The 22,500-nt window shown below is 34.2% G+C and overlaps 1 protein-coding gene across 1 annotated transcript in view; it reads right to left on the bottom strand.

Moving 5' to 3' along the window:
* The window catches only part of mdm1 (Mdm1 nuclear protein), a 34,105-nt gene extending 12,907 nt beyond the window's left edge, over positions 1-21,198 (bottom strand). Inside the window, exons 1-4 of the mRNA XM_061030429.1 lie at positions 19,208-21,198; positions 18,773-18,890; positions 182-313; positions 1-49 (exon numbers count right to left, since the gene is read on the bottom strand). The exon at positions 1-49 is cut by the window's left edge and continues 110 nt beyond it. Of these exons, the coding sequence (XP_060886412.1) occupies positions 1-49; positions 182-313; positions 18,773-18,890; positions 19,208-19,225 (317 nt within the window). The 5' untranslated portion in view covers positions 19,226-21,198. The remainder of the gene's footprint in view (positions 50-181; positions 314-18,772; positions 18,891-19,207) is intronic.
* Positions 21,199-22,500: the final 1,302 nt, after the last annotated feature.

The following is a 22,500-nucleotide window of genomic DNA, read 5'->3' as shown; positions in this document are numbered from 1 at the left end:
TTGGGCTGAAGAGAAGACTCCCTCCCGTGGGCGGAACGACTCCCGGAGGCTGCAGAGAGGGAGACATTAAAAGAATATCTTATAAACTTTAAAACATAACATCTGACTGACATTTAATTGAAATGATTTGTAAAATAAGAGCTTCATGAAACACAGCTGATACAAACAGAAGACTCCCTACCAGCAGGGGGAGCTGTTGTTTTAAGTGCTTCAGTGGTCAGCTGTGATTGTGGGGGACAGAGGAGAGAGCTGCAGGACTGAGCCAGACCACCTGGCTTCTTCCGCCGCTGGAGACCTGGTTCTCTGCTGATACCTGAGAGGAGGACGAGACAAATAACATCTGAGTCTGTCGTTTATAGAATCCAGATCAGATTCTGTTTGACGGACATTTCACACACAAGTGTTCAGAAATCATTTTCTAAGGACGCAGACAGCTTAGCGGTCAGGTTGAACCCCATGAGGTCTCTCTCTCTCTAGCCACTGTCCGGTCTAATCAAAGGCTGTATCCGAATTACCAAGAACCTCTTCAGTCTGTAAGTAGTCAGTACCTACTATCTGCTGTATACTGTTTAGTACCTACTATCTGTGCTGTTTACTGTTTAGTATCTACTATCTGCTGTTTACTGTTTAGTACCTACTATCTGCTGTTTACTGTTTAGTACCTACTATCTGCTGTTTACTGTTTAGTATCTACTATCTGCTATATACTGTTTAGTGCCTACTATCTGTGCTGTATACTGTTTAGTATCTACTATCTGTGCTGTTTACTGTTTAGTATCTACTATCTGCTGTATACTGTTTAGTACCTACTATCTGTGCTGTATACTGTTTAGTACCTACTATCTGCTGTATACTGTTTAGTACCTACTATCTGCTATATACTGTTTAGTGCCTACTATCTGTGCTGTATACTGTTTAGTACCTACTATCTGCTGTATACTGTTTAGTACCTACTATCTGTGCTGTTTACTGTTTAGTATCTACTATCTGCTGTATACTGTTTAGTACCTACTATCTGTGCTGTATACTGTTTAGTACCTACTATCTGCTGTATACTGTTTAGTACCTACTATCTGCTATATACTGTTTAGTGCCTACTATCTGTGCTGTATACTGTTTAGTACCTACTATCTGCTGTATACTGTTTAGTACCTACTATCTGTGCTGTTTACTGTTTAGTATCTACTATCTGCTGTATACTGTTTAGTACCTACTATCTGTGCTGTTTACTGTTTAGTATCTACTATCTGCTGTATACTGTTTAGTACCTACTATCTGTGCTGTATACTGTTTAGTACCTACTATCTGCTATATACTGTTTAGTGCCTACGATCTGTGCTGTATACTGTTTTGTATCTACTATCCGCTGTATACTGTTTAGTACCTACTATCCGCTGTATACTGTTTAGTACCTACTATCCGCTGTATACTGTTTAGTACCTACTATCCGCTGTATACTGTTTAGTACCTACTATCTGCTGTTTACTGTTTAGTATCTACTATCTGTGCTGTATACTGTTTAGTACCTACTATCTGCTATATACTGTTTAGTGCCTACGATCTGTGCTGTATACTGTTTAGTACCTACTATCCGCTGTATACTGTTTAGTACCTACTATCCGCTGTATACTGTTTAGTACCTACTATCCGCTGTATACTGTTTAGTACCTACTATCCGCTGTATACTGTTTAGTACCTACTATCTGCTGTTTACTGTTTAGTACCTACTATCTGTGCTGTATACTGTTTAGTACCTACTATCTGCTATATACTGTTTAGTGCCTACGATCTGTGCTGTATACTGTTTTGTATCTACTATCCGCTGTATACTGTTTAGTACCTACTATCCGCTGTATACTGTTTAGTACCTACTATCCGCTGTATACTGTTTAGTACCTACTATCCGCTGTATACTGTTTAGTACCTACTATCCGCTGTATACTGTTTAGTACCTACTATCCGCTGTATACTGTTTAGTACCTACTATCCGCTGTATACTGTTTAGTACCTACTATCCGCTGTATACTGTTTAGTACCTACTATCTGCTGTATACTGTTTAGTATCTACTATCTGCTGTTTACTGTTTAGTACCTACTATCTGCTGTTTACTGTTTAGTATCTACTATCTGCTGTATACTGTTTAGTACCTACTATCTGCTGTTTACTGTTTAGTATCTACTATCTGCTGTATACTGTTTAGTACCTACTATCCGCTGTATACTGTTTAGTACCTACTATCTGCTGTATACTGTTTAGTACCTACTATCTGCTGTATACTGTTTAGTACCTACTATCTGCTGTTTACTGTTTAGTACCTACTATCTGCTGTATACTGTTTAGTACCTACTATATGTGCTGTATACTGTTTAGTACCGACTATCTGCTATATACTGTTTAGTGCCTACTATCTGTGCTGTTTACTGTTTAGTACCTACTATCTGCTGTTTACTGTTTAGTATCTACTATCTGCTGTTTACTGTTTAGTATCTACTATTTGCTGTATACTGTTTAGTACCTACTATCTGCTGTTTACTGTTTAGTATCTACTATTTGCTGTTTACTGTTTAGTACCTACTATCTGCTGTATACTGTTTAGTACCTACTATCTGCTGTTTACTGTTTAGTACCTACTATCTGTGCTATATACTGTTTAGTACCTACTATCTGCTGTATACTGTTTAGTACCTACTATCTGCTGTTTACTGTTTAGTACCTACTATCTGCTGTATACTGTTTAGTACCTACTATCTGCTGTATACTGTTTAGCACCTACTATCTGTGCTGTATACTGTTTAGTATCTACTATCTGTGCTGTATACTGTTTAGTATCTACTATCTGCTGTTTACTGTTTAGTACCTACTATCTGCTGTTTACTGTTTAGTACCTACTATCTACTGTTTAGTACCTACTATCTGCTGTTTACTGTTTAGTACCTACTATCTGCTGTTTACTGTTTAGTATCTACTATCTGTGCTGTATACTGTTTAGTATCTACTATCTGCTGTATACTGGTTAGTACCTACTATCTGCTGTATACTGTTTAGTACCTACTATCTGTGCTATATACTGTTTAGTATCTACTATCTGCTGTATACTGTTTAGTACCTACTATCTGCTGTATACTGTTTAGTATCTACTATCTGCTGTATACTGTTTAGTACCTACTATCTGTGCTGTTTACTGTTTAGTGTCTACTATCTGCTGTATACTGTTTAGTACCTACTATCTGTGCTATATACTGTTTAGTGTCTACTATCTGCTGTATACTGTTTAGTACCTACTATCTGCTGTATACTGTTTAGTACCTACTATCTGCTATATACTGTTTAGTATCAAATATCTGTGCTGTTTACTGTTTAGTATCTACTATCTGCTGTATACTGTTTAGTACCTACTATCTGTGCTGTATACTGTTTAGTGTCTACTATCTGCTGTATACTGGTTAGTATCTACTATCTGTGCTGTATACTGTTTAGTATCTACTATCTGCTGTATCCTGTTTAGTACCTACTATCTGCTGTTTACTGTTTAGTACCTACTATCTGCTGTTTACTGTTTAGTATTTACTATCTGCTGTATACTGTATAGTATCTACTATCTGCTGTATACTGTTTAGTACCTACTCTCTGTGCTGTATACTGTTTAGTGTCTACTATCTGCTGTATACTGGTTAGTATCTACTATCTGCTGTATACTGTTTAGTACCTACTATCTGCTGTTTACTGTTTAGTATCTACTATCTGCTGTATACTGTATAGTATCTACTATCTGCTGTATACTGTTTAGTATCTACTATCTGCTGTATACTGTTTAGTACCTACTATCTGCTGTTTACTGTTTAGTACCTACTATCTGCTGTTTAGTATCTACTATCTGTGCTGTATACTGTTTAGTACCTACTATCTGCTGTATACTGTTAAGTACCTACTATCTGCTGTTTACTGTTTAGTATCTACTATCTGCTGTATACTGTTTAGTACCTACTATCTGCTGTTTACTGTTTAGTACCTACTATCTGCTGTATACTGTTTAGTACCTACTATCTGCGCTATATACTGTTTAGTACCTACTATCTGTGCTATATACTGTTTAGTACCTACTATCTGTGCTATATACTGTTTAGTATCTACTATCTGCTGTATACTGTTTAGTACCTACTATCTGCTGTATACTGTTTAGTACCTACTATCTGTGCTGTTTACTGTTTAGTATCAACTGTCTGTGCTGTTTACTGTTTAGTATCTACTATCTGTGCTGTTTACTGTTTAGTATCTACTATCTGCTGTATACTGTTTAGTACCTACTATCTGTGCTGTATACTGTTTAGTGTCTACTATCTGCTGTATACTGTTTAGTATCTACTATCTGTGCTGTATACTGTTTAGTATCTACTATCTGCTGTATACTGTTTAGTACCTACTATCTGCTGTTTACTGTTTAGTATCTACTATCTGCTGTATACTGTTTAGTATCTACTATCTGCTGTATACTGTTTAGTACCTATTATCTGCTATATACTGTTTAGTGCCTACTATCTGTGCTGTATACTGTTTAGTACCTACTATCTGCTGTATACTGTTTAGTACCTACTATCTGTGCTGTTTACTGTTTAGTATCTACTATCTGCTGTATACTGTTTAGTACCTACTATCTGTGCTATATACTGTTTAGTACCTACTATCTGTGCTATATACTGTTTAGTATCTACTATCTGCTGTATACTGTTTAGTACCTACTATCTGCTGTATACTGTTTAGTACCTACTATCTGTGCTGTTTACTGTTTAGTATCAACTGTCTGTGCTGTTTACTGTTTAGTATCTACTATCTGTGCTGTTTACTGTTTAGTATCTACTATCTGCTGTATACTGTTTAGTACCTACTATCTGTGCTGTATACTGTTTAGTGTCTACTATCTGCTGTATACTGTTTAGTATCTACTATCTGTGCTGTATACTGTTTAGTATCTACTATCTGCTGTATACTGTTTAGTACCTACTATCTGCTGTTTACTGTTTAGTATCTACTATCTGCTGTATACTGTTTAGTATCTACTATCTGCTGTATACTGTTTAGTACCTATTATCTGCTATATACTGTTTAGTGCCTACTATCTGTGCTGTTTACTGTTTAGTACCTACTATCTGCTGTATACTGTTTAGTACCTACTATCTGTGCTGTATACTGTTTAGTACCTACTATCTGCTGTATACTGTTTAGTACCTACTATTTGTGCTGTTTACTGTTCAGTATCTACTATCTGCTGTATACTGTTTAGTACCTACTATCTGCGCTATATACTGTTTAGTACCTACTATCTGTGCTATATACTGTTTAGTACCTACTATCTGTGCTATATACTGTTTAGTATCTACTATCTGCTGTATACTGTTTAGTACCTACTATCTGCTGTATACTGTTTAGTACCTACTATCTGTGCTGTTTACTGTTTAGTATCAACTGTCTGTGCTGTTTACTGTTTAGTATCTACTATCTGTGCTGTTTACTGTTTAGTATCTACTATCTGCTGTATACTGTTTAGTACCTACTATCTGTGCTGTATACTGTTTAGTGTCTACTATCTGCTGTATACTGTTTAGTATCTACTATCTGTGCTGTATACTGTTTAGTATCTACTATCTGCTGTATACTGTTTAGTACCTACTATCTGCTGTTTACTGTTTAGTATCTACTATCTGCTGTATACTGTTTAGTATCTACTATCTGCTGTATACTGTTTAGTACCTATTATCTACTATATACTGTTTAGTGCCTACTATCTGTGCTGTATACTGTTTAGTACCTACTATCTGCTGTATACTGTTTAGTACCTACTATCTGTGCTGTTTACTGTTTAGTATCTACTATCTGCTGTATACTGTTTAGTACCTACTATCTGTGCTGTTTACTGTTTAGTATCTACTATCTGCTGTATACTGTTTAGTACCTACTATCTGTGCTGTATACTGTTTAGTACCTACTATCTGCTATATACTGTTTAGTGCCTACGATCTGTGCTGTATACTGTTTAGTATCTACTATCTGCTGTATACTGTTTAGTACCTACTATATGTGCTGTATACTGTTTAGTATCTACTATCTGCTGTATACTGTTTAGTATCTACTATCTGTGCTGTTTACTGTTTAGTACCTACTATCTGCTGTTTACTGTTTAGTATCTACTATCTGCAGTTTACTGTTTAGTATCTACTATTTGCTGTATACTGTTTAGTACCTACTATCTGCTGTTTACTGTTTAGTATCTACTATTTGCTGTTTACTGTTTAGTACCTACTATCTGCTGTATACTGTTTAGTACCTACTATCTGCTGTTTACTGTTTAGTACCTACTATCTGTGCTATATACTGTTTAGTACCTACTATCTGCTGTATACTGTTTAGTACCTACTATCTGCTGTTTACTGTTTAGTACCTACTATCTGCTGTATACTGTTTAGTACCTACTATATGTGCTGTATACTGTTTAGTACCGATTATCTGCTATATACTGTTTAGTGCCTACTATCTGTGCTGTATACTGTTTAGTATCTACTATCTGCTGTATACTGTTTAGTACCTACTATATGTGCTGTATACTGTTTAGTATCTACTATCTGCTGTATACTGTTTAGTACCTACTATATGTGCTGTATACTGTTTAGTATCTACTATCTGCTGTATACTGTTTAGTATCTACTATCTGTGCTGTTTACTGTTTAGTACCTACTATCTGCTGTTTACTGTTTAGTATCTACTATCTGCTGTTTACTGTTCAGTATCTACTATTTGCTGTATACTGTTTAGTACCTACTATCTGCTGTATACTGTTTAGTACCTACTATCTGCTGTTTACTGTTTAGTACCTACTATCTGTGCTATATACTGTTTAGTACCTACTATCTGCTGTATACTGTTTAGTACCTACTATCTGCTGTTTACTGTTTAGTACCTACTATCTGCTGTATACTGTTTAGTACCTACTATCTGCTGTATACTGTTTAGTATCTACTATCTGTGCTGTATACTGTTTAGTATCTACTATCTGCTGTATACTGTTTAGTACCTACTATCTGCTGTTTACTGTTTAGTATCTACTATCTGCTGTATACTGTTTAGTATCTACTATCTGCTGTATACTGTTTAGTATCTACTATCTGCTGTATACTGTTTAGTACCTACTATCTGTGCTGTTTACTGTTTAGTATCTACTATCTGTGCTGTATACTGTTTAGTATCTACTATCTGTGCTGTATACTGTTTAGTATCTACTATCTGCTGTATACTGTTTAGTACCTACTATCTGCTGTTTACTGTTTAGTATCTACTATCTGCTGTATACTGTTTAGTATCTACTATCTGCTGTATACTGTTTAGTATCTACTATCTGCTGTATACTGTTTAGTACCTACTATCTGTGCTGTTTACTGTTTAGTATCTACTATCTGTGCTGTTTACTGTTTAGTATCTACTATCTGTGCTGTTTACTGTTTAGTATCTACTATCTGCTGTATACTGTTTAGTACCTACTATCTGTGCTGTATACTGTTTAGTGTCTACTATCTGCTGTATACTGGTTAGTATCTACTATCTGTGCTGTATACTGTTTAGTATCTACTATCTGCTGTATACTGTTTAGTACCTACTATCTGCTGTTTACTGTTTAGTACCTACTATCTGCTGTTTACTGTTTAGTATCTACTATCTGCTGTATACTGTTTAGTATCTACTATCTGCTGTATACTGTTTAGTACCTACTCTCTGTGCTGTATACTGTTTAGTGTCTACTATCTGCTGTATACTGGTTAGTATCTACTATCTGCTGTATACTGTTTAGTACCTACTATCTGCTGTTTACTGTTTAGTATCTACTATCTGCTGTATACTGTTTAGTATCTACTATCTGCTGTATACTGTTTAGTACCTACTATCTGCTGTTTACTGTTTAGTACCTACTATCTGCTGTTTAGTATCTACTATCTGTGCTGTATACTGTTTAGTACCTACTATCTGTTGTTTACTGTTAAGTACCTACTATCTGCTGTTTACTGTTTAGTATCTACTATCTGCTGTATACTGTTTAGTACCTACTATCTGCTGTATACTGTTTAGTACCTACTATCTGCTGTTTACTGTTTAGTACCTACTATTTGTGCTGTTTACTGTTCAGTATCTACTATCTGCTGTATACTGTTTAGTACCTACTATCTGCTGTTTACTGTTTAGTACCTACTATCTGCTGTTTACTGTTTAGTATCTACTATCTGCTGTATACTGTTTAGTATCTACTATCTGCTGTATACTGTTTAGTACCTACTCTCTGTGCTGTATACTGTTTAGTGTCTACTATCTGCTGTATACTGGTTAGTATCTACTATCTGCTGTATACTGTTTAGTACCTACTATCTGCTGTTTACTGTTTAGTATCTACTATCTGCTGTATACTGTTTAGTATCTACTATCTGCTGTATACTGTTTAGTACCTACTATCTGCTGTTTACTGTTTAGTACCTACTATCTGCTGTTTAGTATCTACTATCTGTGCTGTATACTGTTTAGTACCTACTATCTGTTGTTTACTGTTAAGTACCTACTATCTGCTGTTTACTGTTTAGTATCTACTATCTGCTGTATACTGTTTAGTACCTACTATCTGCTGTATACTGTTTAGTACCTACTATCTGCTGTTTACTGTTTAGTACCTACTATTTGTGCTGTTTACTGTTCAGTATCTACTATCTGCTGTATACTGTTTAGTACCTACTATCTGTGCTATATACTGTTTAGTACCTACTATCTGTGCTATATACTGTTTAGTATCTACTATCTGCTGTATACTGTTTAGTACCTACTATCTGCTGTATACTGTTTAGTACCTACTATCTGTGCTGTTTACTGTTTAGTATCAACTGTCTGTGCTGTTTACTGTTTAGTATCTACTATCTGTGCTGTTTACTGTTTAGTATCTACTATCTGCTGTATACTGTTTAGTACCTACTATCTGTGCTGTATACTGTTTAGTGTCTACTATCTGCTGTATACTGTTTAGTATCTACTATCTGTGCTGTATACTGTTTAGTATCTACTATCTGCTGTATACTGTTTAGTACCTACTATCTGCTGTTTACTGTTTAGTATCTACTATCTGCTGTATACTGTTTAGTATCTACTATCTGCTGTATACTGTTTAGTACCTACTATCTGTGCTGTTTACTGTTTAGTATCTACTATCTGTGCTGTATACTGTTTAGTACCTACTATCTGTGCTGTATACTGTTTAGTGTCTACTATCTGCTGTATACTGTTTAGTATCTACTATCTGTGCTGTATACTGTTTAGTATCTACTATCTGCTGTATACTGTTTAGTACCTACTATCTGCTGTTTACTGTTTAGTATCTACTATCTGCTGTATACTGTTTAGTATCTACTATCTGCTGTATACTGTTTAGTACCTATTATCTGCTATATACTGTTTAGTGCCTACTATCTGTGCTGTATACTGTTTAGTACCTACTATCTGCTGTATACTGTTTAGTACCTACTATCTGTGCTGTTTACTGTTTAGTATCTACTATCTGCTGTATACTGTTTAGTACCTACTATCTGTGCTATATACTGTTTAGTACCTACTATCTGTGCTATATACTGTTTAGTATCTACTATCTGCTGTATACTGTTTAGTACCTACTATCTGCTGTATACTGTTTAGTACCTACTATCTGTGCTGTTTACTGTTTAGTATCAACTGTCTGTGCTGTTTACTGTTTAGTATCTACTATCTGTGCTGTTTACTGTTTAGTATCTACTATCTGCTGTATACTGTTTAGTACCTACTATCTGTGCTGTATACTGTTTAGTGTCTACTATCTGCTGTATACTGTTTAGTATCTACTATCTGTGCTGTATACTGTTTAGTATCTACTATCTGCTGTATACTGTTTAGTACCTACTATCTGCTGTTTACTGTTTAGTATCTACTATCTGCTGTATACTGTTTAGTATCTACTATCTGCTGTATACTGTTTAGTACCTATTATCTGCTATATACTGTTTAGTGCCTACTATCTGTGCTGTTTACTGTTTAGTACCTACTATCTGCTGTATACTGTTTAGTACCTACTATCTGTGCTGTATACTGTTTAGTACCTACTATCTGCTGTATACTGTTTAGTACCTACTATTTGTGCTGTTTACTGTTCAGTATCTACTATCTGCTGTATACTGTTTAGTACCTACTATCTGCGCTATATACTGTTTAGTACCTACTATCTGTGCTATATACTGTTTAGTACCTACTATCTGTGCTATATACTGTTTAGTATCTACTATCTGCTGTATACTGTTTAGTACCTACTATCTGCTGTATACTGTTTAGTACCTACTATCTGTGCTGTTTACTGTTTAGTATCAACTGTCTGTGCTGTTTACTGTTTAGTATCTACTATCTGTGCTGTTTACTGTTTAGTATCTACTATCTGCTGTATACTGTTTAGTACCTACTATCTGTGCTGTATACTGTTTAGTGTCTACTATCTGCTGTATACTGTTTAGTATCTACTATCTGTGCTGTATACTGTTTAGTATCTACTATCTGCTGTATACTGTTTAGTACCTACTATCTGCTGTTTACTGTTTAGTATCTACTATCTGCTGTATACTGTTTAGTATCTACTATCTGCTGTATACTGTTTAGTACCTATTATCTACTATATACTGTTTAGTGCCTACTATCTGTGCTGTATACTGTTTAGTACCTACTATCTGCTGTATACTGTTTAGTACCTACTATCTGTGCTGTTTACTGTTTAGTATCTACTATCTGCTGTATACTGTTTAGTACCTACTATCTGTGCTGTTTACTGTTTAGTATCTACTATCTGCTGTATACTGTTTAGTACCTACTATCTGTGCTGTATACTGTTTAGTACCTACTATCTGCTATATACTGTTTAGTGCCTACGATCTGTGCTGTATACTGTTTAGTATCTACTATCTGCTGTATACTGTTTAGTACCTACTATATGTGCTGTATACTGTTTAGTATCTACTATCTGCTGTATACTGTTTAGTATCTACTATCTGTGCTGTTTACTGTTTAGTACCTACTATCTGCTGTTTACTGTTTAGTATCTACTATCTGCAGTTTACTGTTTAGTATCTACTATTTGCTGTATACTGTTTAGTACCTACTATCTGCTGTTTACTGTTTAGTATCTACTATTTGCTGTTTACTGTTTAGTACCTACTATCTGCTGTATACTGTTTAGTACCTACTATCTGCTGTTTACTGTTTAGTACCTACTATCTGTGCTATATACTGTTTAGTACCTACTATCTGCTGTATACTGTTTAGTACCTACTATCTGCTGTTTACTGTTTAGTACCTACTATCTGCTGTATACTGTTTAGTACCTACTATATGTGCTGTATACTGTTTAGTACCGATTATCTGCTATATACTGTTTAGTGCCTACTATCTGTGCTGTATACTGTTTAGTATCTACTATCTGCTGTATACTGTTTAGTACCTACTATATGTGCTGTATACTGTTTAGTATCTACTATCTGCTGTATACTGTTTAGTACCTACTATATGTGCTGTATACTGTTTAGTATCTACTATCTGCTGTATACTGTTTAGTATCTACTATCTGTGCTGTTTACTGTTTAGTACCTACTATCTGCTGTTTACTGTTTAGTATCTACTATCTGCTGTTTACTGTTCAGTATCTACTATTTGCTGTATACTGTTTAGTACCTACTATCTGCTGTATACTGTTTAGTACCTACTATCTGCTGTTTACTGTTTAGTACCTACTATCTGTGCTATATACTGTTTAGTACCTACTATCTGCTGTATACTGTTTAGTACCTACTATCTGCTGTTTACTGTTTAGTACCTACTATCTGCTGTATACTGTTTAGTACCTACTATCTGCTGTATACTGTTTAGTATCTACTATCTGTGCTGTATACTGTTTAGTATCTACTATCTGCTGTATACTGTTTAGTACCTACTATCTGCTGTTTACTGTTTAGTATCTACTATCTGCTGTATACTGTTTAGTATCTACTATCTGCTGTATACTGTTTAGTATCTACTATCTGCTGTATACTGTTTAGTACCTACTATCTGTGCTGTTTACTGTTTAGTATCTACTATCTGTGCTGTATACTGTTTAGTATCTACTATCTGTGCTGTATACTGTTTAGTATCTACTATCTGCTGTATACTGTTTAGTACCTACTATCTGCTGTTTACTGTTTAGTATCTACTATCTGCTGTATACTGTTTAGTATCTACTATCTGCTGTATACTGTTTAGTATCTACTATCTGCTGTATACTGTTTAGTACCTACTATCTGTGCTGTTTACTGTTTAGTATCTACTATCTGTGCTGTTTACTGTTTAGTATCTACTATCTGTGCTGTTTACTGTTTAGTATCTACTATCTGCTGTATACTGTTTAGTACCTACTATCTGTGCTGTATACTGTTTAGTGTCTACTATCTGCTGTATACTGGTTAGTATCTACTATCTGTGCTGTATACTGTTTAGTATCTACTATCTGCTGTATACTGTTTAGTACCTACTATCTGCTGTTTACTGTTTAGTACCTACTATCTGCTGTTTACTGTTTAGTATCTACTATCTGCTGTATACTGTTTAGTATCTACTATCTGCTGTATACTGTTTAGTACCTACTCTCTGTGCTGTATACTGTTTAGTGTCTACTATCTGCTGTATACTGGTTAGTATCTACTATCTGCTGTATACTGTTTAGTACCTACTATCTGCTGTTTACTGTTTAGTATCTACTATCTGCTGTATACTGTTTAGTATCTACTATCTGCTGTATACTGTTTAGTACCTACTATCTGCTGTTTACTGTTTAGTACCTACTATCTGCTGTTTAGTATCTACTATCTGTGCTGTATACTGTTTAGTACCTACTATCTGTTGTTTACTGTTAAGTACCTACTATCTGCTGTTTACTGTTTAGTATCTACTATCTGCTGTATACTGTTTAGTACCTACTATCTGCTGTATACTGTTTAGTACCTACTATCTGCTGTTTACTGTTTAGTACCTACTATTTGTGCTGTTTACTGTTCAGTATCTACTATCTGCTGTATACTGTTTAGTACCTACTATCTGCTGTTTACTGTTTAGTACCTACTATCTGCTGTTTACTGTTTAGTATCTACTATCTGCTGTATACTGTTTAGTATCTACTATCTGCTGTATACTGTTTAGTACCTACTCTCTGTGCTGTATACTGTTTAGTGTCTACTATCTGCTGTATACTGGTTAGTATCTACTATCTGCTGTATACTGTTTAGTACCTACTATCTGCTGTTTACTGTTTAGTATCTACTATCTGCTGTATACTGTTTAGTATCTACTATCTGCTGTATACTGTTTAGTACCTACTATCTGCTGTTTACTGTTTAGTACCTACTATCTGCTGTTTAGTATCTACTATCTGTGCTGTATACTGTTTAGTACCTACTATCTGTTGTTTACTGTTAAGTACCTACTATCTGCTGTTTACTGTTTAGTATCTACTATCTGCTGTATACTGTTTAGTACCTACTATCTGCTGTATACTGTTTAGTACCTACTATCTGCTGTTTACTGTTTAGTACCTACTATTTGTGCTGTTTACTGTTCAGTATCTACTATCTGCTGTATACTGTTTAGTACCTACTATCTGTGCTATATACTGTTTAGTACCTACTATCTGTGCTATATACTGTTTAGTATCTACTATCTGCTGTATACTGTTTAGTACCTACTATCTGCTGTATACTGTTTAGTACCTACTATCTGTGCTGTTTACTGTTTAGTATCAACTGTCTGTGCTGTTTACTGTTTAGTATCTACTATCTGTGCTGTTTACTGTTTAGTATCTACTATCTGCTGTATACTGTTTAGTACCTACTATCTGTGCTGTATACTGTTTAGTGTCTACTATCTGCTGTATACTGTTTAGTATCTACTATCTGTGCTGTATACTGTTTAGTATCTACTATCTGCTGTATACTGTTTAGTACCTACTATCTGCTGTTTACTGTTTAGTATCTACTATCTGCTGTATACTGTTTAGTATCTACTATCTGCTGTATACTGTTTAGTATCTACTATCTGCTGTATACTGTTTAGTACCTACTATCTGTGCTGTTTACTGTTTAGTATCTACTATCTGTGCTGTATACTGTTTAGTATCTACTATCTGTGCTGTATACTGTTTAGTATCTACTATCTGCTGTATACTGTTTAGTACCTACTATCTGCTGTTTACTGTTTAGTATCTACTATCTGCTGTATACTGTTTAGTATCTACTATCTGCTGTATACTGTTTAGTATCTACTATCTGCTGTATACTGTTTAGTACCTACTATCTGTGCTGTTTACTGTTTAGTATCTACTATCTGTGCTGTTTACTGTTTAGTATCTACTATCTGTGCTGTTTACTGTTTAGTATCTACTATCTGTGCTGTATACTGTTTAGTATCTACTATCTGTGCTGTATACTGTTTAGTATCTACTATCTGTGCTGTATACTGTTTAGTACCTACTATCTGCTGTATACTGTTTAGTATCTACTATCTGCTGTATACTGTTTAGTACCTACTATCTGTGCTGTTTACTGTTTAGTATCTACTATCTGTGCTGTTTACTGTTTAGTACCTACTATCTGTGCTGTTTACTGTTTAGTACCTACTATCTGTGCTGTTTACTGTTTAGTATCTACTATCTGCTGTATACTGTTTAGTACCTACTATCTGTGCTGTTTACTGTTTAGTATCTACTATCTGTGCTGTATACTGTTTAGTATCTACTATCTGTGCTGTATACTGTTTAGTATCTACTATCTGCTGTTTACTGTTTAGTATCTACTATCTGCTGTATACTGTTTAGTATCTACTATCTGCTGTATACTGTTTAGTATCTACTATGTGTGCTGTATACTGTTTAGTACCTACTATCTGCTGTATACTGTTTAGTACCTACTATCTGCAGTATACTGTTTAGTACCTACTATCTGCTGTATACTGTTTAGTACCTACTATCTGCTGTATACTGTTTAGTACCTACTATCTGCAGTATACTGTTTAGTACCTACTATCTGCAGTATACTGTTTAGTACCTACTATCCGCTGTATACTGTTTAGTACCTACTATCCGCTGTATACTGTTTAGTACCTACTATCCGCTGTATACTGTTTAGTACCTACTATCCGCTGTATACTGTTTAGTACCTACTATCTGCTGTTTACTGTTTAGTATCTACTATCTGCTGTATACTGTTTAGTACCTACTATCTGCTGTTTACTGTTTAGTATCTACTATCTGCTGTATACTGTTTAGTACCTACTATCCGCTGTATACTGTTTAGTACCTACTATCTGCTGTATACTGTTTAGTACCTACTATCTGCTGTATACTGTTTAGTACCTACTATCTGCTGTTTACTGTTTAGTATCTACTATCTGCTGTATACTGTTTAGTACCTACTATCTGCTGTTTACTGTTTAGTATCTACTATCGGCTGTATACTGTTTAGTACCTACTATCTGCTGTATACTGTTTAGTATCTACTATCTGCTGTATACTGTTTAGTACATACTATCTGCTGTTTACTGTTTAGTATCTACTATCTGCTGTATACTGTTTAGTACCTACTATCTGCTGTTTACTGTTTAGTATCTACTATCTGTGCTGTATACTGTTTAGTACCTACTATCTGCTGTATACTGTTTAGTACCTACTATCTGCTGTTTACTGTTTAGTATCTACTATCTGCTGTATACTGTTTAGTACCTACTATCTGCTGTATACTGTTTAGTACCTACTATCTGCTGTTTACTGTTTAGTATCTACTATCTGCTGTATACTGTTTAGTACCTACTATCTGCTGTATACTGTTTAGTACCTACTATCTGCTGTTTACTGTTTAGTATCTACTATCTGTGCTGTATACTGTTTAGTACCTACTATCTGCTGTATACTGTTTAGTACCTACTATCTGCTGTTTACTGTTTAGTATCTACTATCTGCTGTATACTGTTTAGTACCTACTATCTGCTGTTTACTGTTTAGTATCTACTATCTGCTGTATACTGTTTAGTACCTACTATCTGCTGTATACTGTTTAGTACCTACTGTTCAGTAGGCAGATATTTGTTCCTACTTCTTCTGATTCATTCAGTAAGGAAGTGACATCACTTACGTTTCCCGAACCGGCTGCATCCACCCCTTTTTTTTTTTTTTTTTTGTTTAGCTTTATTCCAGAAGAGTAATGCTCATATACAGTCAGGTAAACAAAAAACTATATCACAATGTAAATCAAGTAAAAGATTAAATAACTAAATAACATACAGTACATAAGAACAAATGAAAGACAGTAAGATACAGAATATAAAATAAACCAATAAAGACTCATTTAAATAGTGAAATCATTATTTAAATAGAGGGAGAAAGGTTTTATAATAATGCAGATATTTCTTATATTTTCTGTTGTTAATTAAAAGTAGTGATTTCAGTCGGGACTTTAACTCTAGATTAAAAATTGATTCAATTAATCCACGCTCGTTTGTTTTGATTTGGAGGACGTAAAGTGACGAGGCGGACGTGACGTGACGATTTATGTTTAATTTCGCACAGCATTGTGGGTAAAGTACAATTCATTTCCTGAAAGGATGCATCCGATCCATACTGCATGAAACCAGGAAGTTAGTATCCATACTGAAATGTTCAGTCTACTGAGGAGGACCCAAAAAATGACCACTGAATGACCACGAGAGTTCAGTTTACTGAAAAGTACTGACTACTGAACTGTGGATATTATATTATATTATATTATATTATATTACATTATATTATATTATATTATTATATAAAGTACTGCACACTGAACTGTGGATATGATATCATATTATATTATATTATATTACATTATATTATATCATATCATATCATATTATATTATATCATATTATATCATATTACATTATATTACATTATATTATATTATATTATATCATATTATATTATATATCATATTATATTATATTATATTATATCATATTATATTATATCATATTATATCATATCATATTACATTATATTATATTATATTATATCATATTATATTACATTATATCATATTATATTACATTATATTACATTATATCATATTATATTATATCATATTATATCATATATTATATTATATCATATCATATTACATTATATCATATCATATTATATTACATTATATTATATTATATTATATTACATTATATTATATTATATCACATTATATCATATTATATCATATTATATCATATCATATTACATTATATCATATCATATCATATCATATCATATTATATTATATTACATTATATCATATTATATTATATCATTATATTATATCATATTATATCATATTACATTATATTATATTATATCATATCATATTATATTACATCACATTATATCATATTATATTATATTATATCATATCATATTACATTATATCATATCATATTATATTATATTATATTATATCATATTATATCATATATCATATTATATTATATCATATTATATTATATCATATTATATTATATTATATCATATCATATTATATTATATTATATTATATATTATATTACATTATATTACATTATATCATATTATATTATATCATATTATATCATATCATATTACATTATATCATATCATATTATATTATATCATTTCATATTATATTATATTATTATATAAAGTACTGCACACTGAACTGTGGATATGATATCATATTATATTATATTATATTACATTATATCATATCATATCATATGATATCATATTATATTATATCATATTACATTATATTATATCATATGATATCATATTATATTATATCATTATATTATATCATATTATATCATATTACATTATATTATATTATATTATATCATATGATATCATATTATATCATATTATATCATATTACATTATATTATATCATATTATATTATATTATATCATATTATATTATATCATATTATATCATATCATATTACATTATATTATATTATATCATATTATATTACATTACATTATATCATATTATATTATATCATATCATATTATATTATATTATATTATATCATATTATATTATATCATATTATATCATATTACATTATATTATATTATATCATATCATATTATATTACATTATATCATATTATATTATATCATATTATATTACATTATATCATATCATATTATATTATATCATATATCATATTATATTACATTATATCATATTATATTATATCATATTATATTACATTATATCATATCATATTATATTATATTATATTATATCATATTATATCATATTATATTATATCATATTATATTACATTATATCATATCATATTATATTATATTATATCATATTATATCATATTATATTATATTATATTATATCATATTATATCATATCATATTACATTATATTATATTATATCATATAATATTATATTACATTATATTATATCATATCATATTATATTATATTATATCATATCATATTATTATATAAAGTACTGCACACTGAACTGTGGATATGATATTATATTACATTATATCACATTATATTATATCATATTATATTATTAGGGTTACATTACATTATATTATATTAAAGTGTTTCCTGCTCAGAGGTCGTGATGAGCTTCTTACCCAGGTGGTCTGAGCGCAGACCGGCGCAGGGGCCACAGGGGCCACAGGGGCCACAGCGCTGAGGAGAGACACTTCTGGACCTGGACACCCTGTAGCTCTTCTGGTATTCACTCTGACACTGAAACAAACAAACAAACAAACAAACGAACATAAATAAATCCAACAAAGAAGTTTATTCCCTCTGTCCTCAGATGAATACATGAATCAGACTTCCGGTAAACACAGTGAAACTGATGATCTGGATTATCAGATTAATGTTCTGATGACTCTGCACTTCCGGTTCTGTCCGGTAACATGGGAGAGGTTTATTAAACATGCCTGTAACCCAGTAACGACCAGTTTATAACTTATTCAGCTACTGGGACATGTAGCTACGTACTTTAGCACCAGTCTGTTGAAGCTAACCTGTGGCTAATGCTAACACCTGTTGATTACCTTGAAGCGGACGGTCATGTCGCTCTCACCGCAGACAAAACACCGCGAGATCTCACTCCTCGGTCATCGCGCGATCCCCTGTGTTCGTTAAGCAGCTGGTGTTCGTCGTGGAACCAGTGGAACCAGTTAACTGACCTGGTAAGCGATGCTAACCAGCCGCTCCATTCCTCCCCGCAGCTTCAGTCACAGGAACAAGCTGCCGCCGTTGTCATGGCAGCTGAGTGTCTTGCGCATGCGTGTTCACACAGTTTACCTCTGACGTCACAGGTAAGCTGTTCTTTATTTTTTACGACCTTAGATTTTATTTTATACAAATTAAATTAGTGACCTACATTATTAATTATCTCCTTACGTTTCTAGACATTATGAAACTAAAATAAAAAATAATAATATAACTCATAAAATAATAAATATCGCGGGTTATAAAATATATTATATTAGAATTAATGTTCTATTATTATTACTTTTGCCCCCTGTGTTAGCTGCTGTAACAAACTAATTTCCTCCAATGGGGGACCAATAACGTTTCTCATGACTTTTTGGGGCTTCAGGGCCTCCGTAGTTTCCTTACTTGGCAGTTTATTTTAATATCTGCTACATTTAGTCTATAAATCGTTAAAACAATTAATATAGGACAAAATAATCAATCAATACTTGAAAGTGTCTGCTGTGGTATTTCTCTGTGAATGTGTATGATGTAATTTAAGCTATGACCACCAGAGGGCGACATGCCCCTAAAATGTAAATATCAGAATAAATCCACGCTGCAGGTTGCTGTTACAAAATTGCACCACTTTTATTCATTTAAGGCTTTTTAGTTTTTACTTTACATTTGGCTTCACCACCCCCCTCCCCTCCCCTCCCCTCCCCCTCCCCCTCCCCCCGCTGCTGCTGTGGGTTTCTGTTCTGTTAGAAACCAGTTCAGACCTTTTTCAAATCAGTTTTTAAACTCCTGACAGCTGAAGTGTGACGACTCAGCTGGGACTCTAACCTGACACGTCACTGGCTGAACTGGTTTCTTTTTACATTTCACTGGTCATCATGCCATACGGAGAAAAAGAAGCAGATTCATCTCAGTACTGTAAAAAATCATTTCTTCTTGTCGTGGATGAATTCTTTTTAGTTAGCATTTGGCTGTGGCTGCAGTCATCACTCCACAGACAGATCAATCAAGCACAAACTGTCAGTAGGTCCAGGATGTTTATAGCCTAGCTTAGCATAAAGACAGGAAGCAGAGGGAAACTGCTAGCTCTATCAAAAGTGACAAATATGCCAATATTTAACGACCAGAATCTACTGTGAATGTTAAGGCGTCTGATCGTTCCAACAAAGTGCTCGTCAGATTGTCGGACTGCAGTGGAAACCAAAATGCTCGACACATTTCAGAAGACTTTTCGATCCTTGGCAAAGCTTCATGGCTTTTTGTCTGTGTGATTAACGTTGCAGCTCGCAGTGATGATCCCAACCACAGCCTCCGTTTCTGTGGAGGCCAATCACAGGTCAGTCTGCAGCCGTGACTAGTTCACACCAACCGTTCAGCAAAATAGACGTCCTATAGAAACTGTTTACAGATCTACGGACGACTGTATCTCCTCCATTCACAGTTATTCACACTTTGCACCTTGAGTGTCATACATGATGCTTAATGATGTTAAAAAGAGTTGCAACAAATCATTTCCTCGTCTTTTAAATCTTTTCTCCATTAAAAAAAATTGAAAACACCTTTCTTCTGTCGTGTGACCACAGGGGGCAGCAGTGAGCCCCTGACATTTTAAGAAGTCTATTCTGTAAAATGTTCAATTCAAACTTTGAATGTTATCACATATTATCTTTCCTGCTTTCGCCACGGCTGCAAAGAGACCTTTGACCTGTTAGCTTCTGATGGGCATGCAAACTGTCGCAGCGCCCCCTGGAGGTCAGACTGAGAACTGACAGAAACATCAACATGCTACATGACTGAACGTACTAAAGGAGAACCAGAATACTGAGAGCAGTACGACAGCGCTCCTGATAGTACAACACTGTGTGGTTGTCACGATGCTAGAATTTAAACTTCGATATGATTTTCGTAACAATCTCACGATATTCGATATCTGTTTCATCACCACGGCAACAACAAATAGAAGTTGTATGCGTCCAGTATTATAAATTCTTGTTTTTAATGATCAAACTTGTAAAAACTCCAGCACACTGTCTGAATTGCTCAAATACATTGGCAGCGTTTGATGGATTCATTTCTTTCCTACAGAACTTGTTTTGTCGTTTTTTAAACTCGTGGGATCATTAAAGTATCGAAGTCTCAACACTGTGCACAGCAGGACTCACAGAGGTCACTGGTCCAACACACAGCGTCAGTAACATGACCACTCTCACATTTCAAAACAGAAGACAGATACTCAAAGACTTCCTGTGACTGCTGCTTAACAGACCACGCCCCCAAAATGGGGCGGGGCTTACGATGCAAGCCCACCCTCCTCGGGTAAGTCTCAACCTGTCATGCTACCGTCAAAAAGAAACACTGGGATTTTTTTTTAAGAAAAGACATGGACATATAAACATGCTGACACTTCAACATGTTAGCTTTAGGCGGCTAACACTTAACCCAGCGGACGCTAAAGTGTTAGCATGAAATACTACAACCCCTCTTTCTGAAAACGTTGGGACCTTGAGAAACAATTTATCAACTTCAACTTTTTATATGAAGTCTCCGTGCTGCTTTCAGTGACACAAAGAGAATTATGACATTTTGTTTTGATTTACTTTTTAAGAAAACGTTTCTGACTGGCTGAACGTTTCAGTAAAGTTAAAGTTACTAATTCAGTATTTCATGTGTATTTTATGTGTTAATAACATTAATATTCAGGTAATAAAATGATTAATAACACAGACACCTGCCCCCCCCCCCCCCCCCCCCCCCCCCCAAGCCCAACCCGGGCTGAAATGTTCCTCACAGAAACTGGCCTGCTTCACTTATACACACACACACACACACACATCCAGACGGTACTGACCAGTGTGAGTCTGCTGTCTGAAGGCAACATGTCCGCCCTGAGCAGTCAGCTAACCGCGCTGCTATGCTAACAAGCTAACCAGCAGCTCCTGTGTTTGTACGTTAAAGTACAATAATAAAGAAGCCCAAAGACATCTGGACATTTTATTTTATTCTGCTTTCCTGTGTTCATATCTCCAGAAAACAACCCGATGTTCCTCCTGACACGGGGAAACAGAGTTAAATAAAACGTCTGGACACGTCTGCTCAGGGCTTCCGTAGAATACACCAAATGTAATGCATT

Source organism: Labrus mixtus, chromosome 22, assembly GCF_963584025.1.
Source record: "Labrus mixtus chromosome 22, fLabMix1.1, whole genome shotgun sequence".
In the NCBI taxonomy this organism is placed as follows: Eukaryota; Metazoa; Chordata; class Actinopteri; order Labriformes; family Labridae; genus Labrus; species Labrus mixtus.
Note: the sequence above shows the minus strand (reverse complement) of the source record. Positions and strands in the feature narration are given on the sequence as shown.